The sequence below is a fragment of the Octodon degus genome, unplaced genomic scaffold (genome assembly GCF_000260255.1).
Source record: "Octodon degus isolate 3935 unplaced genomic scaffold, OctDeg1.0 scaffold00023, whole genome shotgun sequence".
NCBI lineage: Eukaryota > Metazoa > Chordata > Mammalia > Rodentia > Octodontidae > Octodon > Octodon degus.
Genome location: NW_004524599.1, coordinates 18,839,433 through 18,847,598, shown reverse-complemented (window position 1 = coordinate 18,847,598; position 8,166 = coordinate 18,839,433). Strand labels below are relative to the sequence as shown.

The 8,166-nt window shown below is 41.6% G+C and overlaps 1 protein-coding gene across 1 annotated transcript; it reads right to left on the bottom strand.

The window, feature by feature from the left end:
• Positions 1 to 822: 822 nt before the first annotated feature.
• LOC101562008 (vomeronasal type-1 receptor 4-like) lies at positions 823 to 1,710 on the bottom strand. Its single transcript, XM_004628465.1, has one exon. The coding sequence runs from the start codon at positions 1,708 to 1,710 to the stop codon at positions 823 to 825; it is 888 nt and encodes a 295-aa protein (XP_004628522.1).
• Between the last annotated feature and the right edge of the window lie 6,456 nt (positions 1,711 to 8,166).

The following is an 8,166-nucleotide window of genomic DNA, read 5'->3' as shown; positions in this document are numbered from 1 at the left end:
GGCATGATTACTGGAGTATTTGAGTTGATTACTTAAGTATTCTTACATAAGTTCCTAATGTGAAAAATATACAGCCAAACATCTTCTATTCTAAGTATTACTGCCATGCATAGCTTTTCTGATTAATTATATATGTAACATCAATAACCATGCAGCATCATGGTGTGCCCTTGCCTATTCTTTTAAAGTTCAATAAAAAATTCTTAGATAGATAGATATTGTTGAATTTGTGAAAAAGACAAGTAAAATGGCCCTTTCATTTGATACTTATGTTTCTTTTGATGATAACACTGTGGTTTGTATCTGTCCATTTTGACTGTCTCCCAACAACAAGATTATCTTTCTGCAATATCATTTGTTGACATGAAACTCTTGGATCACAGAGAGTATCTAAGAATTGCTTGCCTAGTTTATAAATTACATTTTCTTCTTTTGAAATGGCCACCACATATGCACCTTTATACTATAATTATAATTAATTTATTATTTGAACTTAATGGCACCCCTGTGTTGTCTCCCGACCCACAAGCATGTACTGACTATTCGTGCCCTCGTCCTTCTTCCTACAGGCATAGCTGGCAGTGGAAAGGCCCACTGATGAGCAGGAGTAGCCAGTTCCTGCAGGTACAAGGTGTGGGATGAAAGACAGCTGCCTCTGCTACCCATGCAGCTCAGGGCCATCACCAGAACTGTCACCTAAATGTATGATGTACTCTCACTTGATTTTTATTACATATGCTACTAGACAATAAAGCTTACACTTATTTCACACTTAAGAAAAGAAGCATAAACAGACATTTTATTTTAAACAAAGGGCTTCTGCTACTGGCCTCTCCCACATCCACGCAGATGTCCGTCTCTGTGAATCAGCAAGAATGGGCTGAGAATGGGATAGCTCATAGTCAGAAGTTCTCGAATATTAAATACTATGGCATTATTCTCCAACAAGGAGTTTAAAAATAGAGATAATATACATTCTATCCAATAGGATAAAATGAAACAGAGCATCAGAAAGAGAACACTCTGAGCAGCTTTGATCTCAGGGGGTGCTGTGTAGAGGAGCTTGGAGCTCTGCAGGCGGAGAACACACTGGTGGTGCTTGTGCAGCACAAGCACTATGTAGACACTGGCCCCACCCATGAGACCCTGAAACACAGCATCCCGTAGGACCATGAGTATGAGAAAAAGCCATCTTATTTGGGGATTTTTGGGTTGAAAATCACATCTCTCATTATTGCTAGTGAACTTTGACGTGTTGGTTTTCTTGACGTAATGAAGTAAGTTCATGCCTATTGTGGAATTGAGAATCCAGAAGAAGAGAAGCAGAGGGAGGAAGACCCATGCTGTCCTGGGCTGGAGCCTCCTCCACCCTGAGTGTCTGGGACTCATGGTGATGGCCTGGACCACTGTGAGGAGACTGCTGGTGCAGATGGAGAGGCCCCGAGCCACCCTCTGCAGGTAAACAACGACTTTACAGCCTGTGTCATTTAGGAAGTTTCTCAAGACAAATGCTGCTACTATCTTTGGCAGGCCTTGGCAGGGAAGCATTATGATGTGTGTGAAAGACAAATGGATGAGAATAAGATGCATACATTTCCTGTCAGTGCCTGCCGACATGAGTGCATAGCTCACAAAAACAAAGATGTTCCCCACAGTGCCCAAGCCAATGAGAAAGGCAAAGACTGTGCCTCTGACAAATTTTAGTTCCATTTTTACTTTGTAAGAAGAAAACATTTCAGCCAGAGAGGCACTTGTTGAAGAAATCATCAGTAAAATGACCATAGGTATCTGGAAAAAATATCTCATGTCACAAAAGCTTTTGTAGTATGAAAGACAGTCAAAACATATATGCACATTTTTATCCAAAAAACTGTTTTTTTGTGAGGATTTCTTTTTAGACACAAATGTCATATTGAGGACTACTGCACACATCTGTAGTGGTTTCAACTCAAAGTTTTTTTTAACTCCATTGAAAAAAGCAACCTGCTTGTTCATATTATTAAAAAGCCCACTTATGATCATTCACACCATTGCTGAATTGAGACAAAGTTCTCCAAATCTCTACTTTCTGACCTTGTGTCATATTGTCATCACTCATTTCCAGAAGCTTGGCCTTCGGATGTCCTGCCTGCCTCTTCCACCTACTGTGGAGACACCTGTAAAATGCAGCTTCAAGTTCATTCACATCTCTTAGATTTATTACAGTTCTACTTCTATAGTGTCTCTTATTTTGTTGAATATTTGTTTTATTTCTCCTGCTATATGAGTGAGACAATGTTCAACTTTTCATTTTGCTTCCAAATACTTAATATTTGAAATCCATTTCCATGTGAGATTGTATTTTAAATTCCAACTGATTCTGTGATTTTGTTGCCTACAAATGTTCAGGCACATTTTCGATTGCTGTCCTCAATAGCCAATTAAATTGTAGAACCTTTTGAAAAAGATTCCAAAATTTTAAATCTGATCAGCCAAAGATACCCTGAAAATAGTCTACTACCAACAAAAGCAGATAATTCCCAGTAGCCAGGAGAATGCAGTAGAAGGGCCATGGAACAATCTCTACAAAATCTTAGGAGAGGTCTCAATTCCCATGGATGCCCTCAGAGGACTATTGAGTTTACCTCGATAAGTTGCATAATGCCTTCCTTGACATAAATTAAGGTCAGTTTATTATGGAGGGATCCTAAATGGTGGCTGCATATAGCAAAATAGATTGAGTTATTAGTGGTATGCAAAGAAGAAAAACAGAAACAAGAGAAAGTTTATAAACTAGCATGATGAGGGCCAACCAGATAGCTCAGCAGACTAAAGCATCTGCTTCAGCAGAGCACAGCCACCAAGGTTCGATCCTCGGTGTGACATGTCACCACCACCACCTCCCGGTGCTCTGAGAGGGCATTAAAACTGGGCCGGATGGCACATGCCTGTAATGCCAGTGCTTAGGAAGCTGAAAAGAGGAGGATCTATGTAGTGAGACCAGTCTGATCTATGTATTGAGACCCCATAGACCCTGTATACCTTATACCAAATACATTAAAATAATAATAATTTATAAAATAGCATGATGTCATTTTACAATTGTTGCATGACCTTGGGAGAAATTATGTTGCAATTGCCTTTGTAGACTGCTTTTCCTCAGTTTTTCCCCAATTTGTCTGAAAAAATAGAGCTGCTTTGTTCTGTATAGACCCAACTATATACTTACTTTTACTTTCAGACTGGCTAGGCTTATACTTCTTCATGTCAAAAAGTGGTACATTCATTTTTCACTGATGAATTTGTGTGAAATATGGACAATATTTCCAGAACAGAACGAATCAGTTGTGTGATCAGTTCGTGGCGACCGCCCGTGTTTCACATGTACACCGCAACTTCTTTCTGGGAATCTTCCTCCTGCCCTTTCTACAATGTGATGAAAATCGCTTCATGCTTGCTCAGACAGCCGCTGACATCATGAGCCAAAAGCAGCCTAAGTGTGGACGCAGGGCACCTCACAGCCACCGGAGCGCCAGCTACCCCTGTCCCCTCCCTTTGGAGGGACACTCACCGGCTATGGACAAGCGGCACGGAAATGACTGTGCCCAGCCTCACATGCAGTGAAGTATGGGCCAAGCGTTGTCAGGCACAGCTGCATGGACTAAAAGGCGTGAAATAAAACTTAGGCGTTTACTCACATATAGAATCTAGTGAAAGCTGCTGCTTTGGATCCGTCCCAGTAGCCCTCTGTTCTCTCCAGGTCTCCTTGTTGCTTGCCCAGGAGGCCCTCTGCCTAGGAGCCCCTCTTCCTCTACCTGCTCTTCCTTCCCCTATATCTAAGCTCAGACTTGACTCTTACTCAGTGTTGCCCTCAGCATTATTTTGGACAGCTTCAGAGACTTCCCTGAAGTGGCTTCTCTTGCTCTCTATCTGAAGTGAAAACATCAGAGTGAGAGGTGGCTGCTCAGCCAGACTGTGGTGGAAAACAGCACAGGAAACTACTAGGAAAGAGAGGTGCGGCCTTCGGGTGCATGTGTGACGCCCACCTGGTCGTAACACGGAGAACGTGGGCAGATGAGAGAGTTTTCCACTCGGGGTCACTTCCTCAAATATAAGTGAGATTATTCTCCGTGCAATGATTACATTTAATAATTAAATTGTTATCGTATTAGGGTTGCATACAAGGGATAAAGCTTCGTAAAAAGCATAGAATAATATGGTATATTAGGACATATATGGTTCATGGATGTACACAGAGATGAAAACTTTATTTTTTCAGTACACAATTATTTATATTATATTTATTGATAATTGCCCCCAAAGTGTAAGCAACTGAGATGTCATTCAATGGGCAACACATCACTACAATTCTGTAGAATGGAATGTAATATATACTTTTAGGATGATAAGAAATGAACTGTAAAGACAAAAAGAGCTAAAAAAATTAAGAACACATGTTTAAATAAATTTTAAAAGGCTATATATTGCATGTTATCAACTACAGTGTGTAAAAGGCATCTCAGAGCATCACTGCTGACTCAACCAGAATTGCAAACGTTACAAACAGCCTTGTTCAAAGAAAAGAAAATTCCACACTGGATTCATATGGAGATGCAGAAATTCATCAAAAAATACCATTAAATTTTAAAAAGGTACTGCTGTGGACAGACTGGTCACGGCAGTGAGATTTCAGGCTACAGATACAGAGCTCTTCACAGATTCTTGAACAGCTTCTACATCTCTGGCTTCTTGAAGCAAGGGAGAAGGGGACCTTAGGCAGCACCCCAGCCCAGAGCACTCTCAGGGCGCAGTGTCCGGGCTTCAAGGCCGAGAGGCTTGCACGTTCCTAGAGTCCTTCACCCGCAATTGGCCCACCTGGCCTTGTTGCCATGGTGCATTGCTCTTAAACTATCCTAAGAAGGGGCAAGGTCGTGCTGTGCACAGGCCCTCTGAACTCCCCTGCTCAGCCCGAGAGACAGAGGCAGGCCTGCGCGGGAAAATTTCCAGGTTCTTTGAGTAAACCAGTGATGCATTACTGTCACTCACCTTGGTAGCTGCGGTGCAGACATCTCCGGCCCAGCCTTTCTGGCAAGGCGAGGCTTCCCACTCACACCTGTACCTTCAGGAGTGGTGCAGCTCTTGGCTCCTATGAAGTCTCAACACTAAGACTGCAATTCTCATTACTGTCACATTGTGAGGAAGAAGAATCCCCGCCTGCACCCCTGTCCCCGATGCACAGCACTCCCTCTGGACACAGTACTGTGTTTGTTTGTCTCAGTAGTTGTCTCTAGATTGATTGGGGCTTAATTATTTTAATAGGAAAATTATACAGAACCAAAGTGAATGAGGAAGTCACTGTACCTAGTGTTCTGTGTTTTGTACCGTCTCTCTTCACTGTCCCCAAAGTCAGGCTGTGACTTTAGTTGGAACAAGTTGGAAGACACAGAATAAATTACTTCTCTTTCCTCCTTTAGTCTGTCAGGAAATAGTGGATAAAGTACAAGTGAGAGGCCCACAGACTGACTTGTCGCACACCCCAGCCACGTGCCGAGGGCAGAAGCCCAGCATCACCTTGCCTGCGAACACACCTGGCGGCCAGGGTCTTTATCAAAAGTGGCTGGCTTATTCCTTGTCCATTACACAAAAAGTGAATCCCCTAAGAAAGCAGACCCCACTTGTAAAGACCAACCCAGAGCATAACATCCATATTTTTTATACATGGACTGGCCCTTGGTCCCTACTATATATGAAATATATTTTTGCCATACATGAAATAATAGCTCATTGATATGAATAGCATGTGGAGCCCCAACTTTGACTGTAGAAATTGGGGCAAAGTAGTTGGAGAAGCTGCTGAGTGACATACTCAAATTCCATACAAATGTAGGAATAAAATATTTCCTGGTGGTGCAGACAAAATAACATTCATTTTTCTGATGATTTTTCTCTAGCTAAAGTAGTTTTAATTTTTTTCTGATCTGCGAATTTCTATAGAAAAGTTTCTGAAGCAAAATACTCCTCTTCCCAGTTCTGCACACCAGGAATGCTGACTTAAGGCCCAGAAGCCCCCACTTGAAACATAATCATGAGGAAAAAGAGCCCATGGCCTGAAGTTTCCATGCAGTCGAGGGGTCCAAGTGGCCTGGCCATCTGGTCCCAAGTTGCTGAATATTCGTTTCACATTATGTTCTGTGAAATTTATTTATTCTTTGATCAAAGGAATGCAATAAGATAAACAGGTAAATTGCTGGCTGTTTTGTGGTAACTCTGTATGACAATGGAAGGGTCCAGTCTTTTCCAGCTTTACCTACACTTTATTTGGAACCCACTGTGTACAAGTTCATGTCCTCTTGGCTCCAAAGGGCAAAAGACTTCCTTTTCTTTATTGTAAGTCTTTTGTGCGTACATTTTGTGTGGATAACTTTGTACAGTAACATTTTCCACTAGTCAGACTGTCTTAAGATTCCCATTTGTCAGTGTCTGCTGTACAAAATAATGCGCTTTATAGCATCATCTTCACACCTACAAATGACCTTCATTTTCACTTCTCATGGTCCCCTTGCTCCTTCCTCATCCTCCTCTCTGACTCTGGCTTATCTAGCTCTACCCACTATGGCCCCTTTCTGCAAACTATATGACCTTGCTGCACTTCATGTCTGAGACATATTTGCATAGAATCACATGTAACTGGCAGTAACCACTCCTGGGTTCATGCCATGGGCACAGGGACATCAGTGTAGCACAGAATGGGAGAGAGGAGTGGTGTCAACAGAGGTCTCCATCGCATGCTCCCTGGAAGGTATGGGCAGAGAGACACAGGCAGGTGCAGGAGTAGCCTTAGGGACATGGGGATGGAGGCGCAGAGCACTGCAGGAGAGGTCTTAGGCCATTTGCACCATGCCTTCCTCCCTTCCAACTTCAGTCGCCTGGTCTTAAGAATGAGGTCAAGACCACCAGCCACTCACATCCATGGAGAGCAGCTCACACCTAGCAGAGCTCTGTACCAGGGGAAGGAGATTCTATCACCAAGGCCCACCCAGATCCTTCCAGCCCCTTCAAGCCCTGGTAGACAAGAGAACATACTGTTGAGAGAAAACAGCTCAAGCACTGGTCACACATTCAGCCATCCAGCATCAACCACAAAGGGCTTGGGCTCAGCCACCCATAAAAGCCACAAGACAAAGGGGAAGAGGATTCTTATCACTTTCTGCAGTATAAACAGGACCTAGAGGACACTACCTGTGCACAGGTGTTTTTTCGTTTGTGTGTGTGTGTGTGTGTGTGTGTGTGTGTGTGTGTGTGTGATATCTTTTCCTCATCTGGTACTGTTTTTTTTATAAATTTTTTGAGAAACAAATAGCAATGACAAAGTTTCAAAACAGGTTAGTAGGACAGTTACAATAATCAATATATTTCATATTGTTGTCTTCATAGTAATTATTCATAGCACAAGATGCAGACATGATATCCAATCCAAACACTATTAGTACAAAACTTTCTTCTCATTGAATTAAGAGAAAGTAGCTGTATATCTATCCTAACTATTTTGTATATACTCATACAAAACAGTCCTTCATTTATATCCCTTTTTTTGTTTAGTTTTGTCAAAGATGGGTATTCCATTGCCATTTAAATATTGTAGGTGCATGAGTTCATGTGTAAATAATGTATAGTTTCCCAAGACTAAGAACTCAAAAGAAGAAATAAAGATAGAAAGGTATAACACAATTAAAAGGAAACTGAGAACTTAAGAATTAAATAATGAAGAAAGAGCAAGGAGAAAAGCTAGGAAACATGACAGGGGCAAAACCATACATTTATATGCACAAGATGATTAAGGCAATGATCCTGAGAATCTTCAGCAGGTTTTTGAAACTAGCAGTTAATTGGTAGGATTCTTACCCTGACTACCTATATATGCTGATACCTGTGAACTAAGCAACTGCACTAAAGATATCAATGTGTAATAGTAGGGCCATGCTTTGAATGCCTGCCATTCTGGTCTTCTAAATACATACTGCTTCTAATGTCATATCAATTACTGCTATACTGTCTTTCAAGTAAATGTTTGTTTTAAAAAAGGGGGTAATAAATGAAAACAAGAGACAAGAAAAAAATGTTATAGGACTGTCCTGCTACAACGTTGTATATAGTTAGATTTCTAAATTTCTGGGTAAAAGTATGTAA

Excerpts from the sequence above, each read along its gene's own strand:
- LOC101562008 (XM_004628465.1), bottom strand. The coding sequence starts at position 1,710 with ATGGAACTAAAATTTGTCAGAGGCACAGTCTTTGCCTTTCTCATTGGC.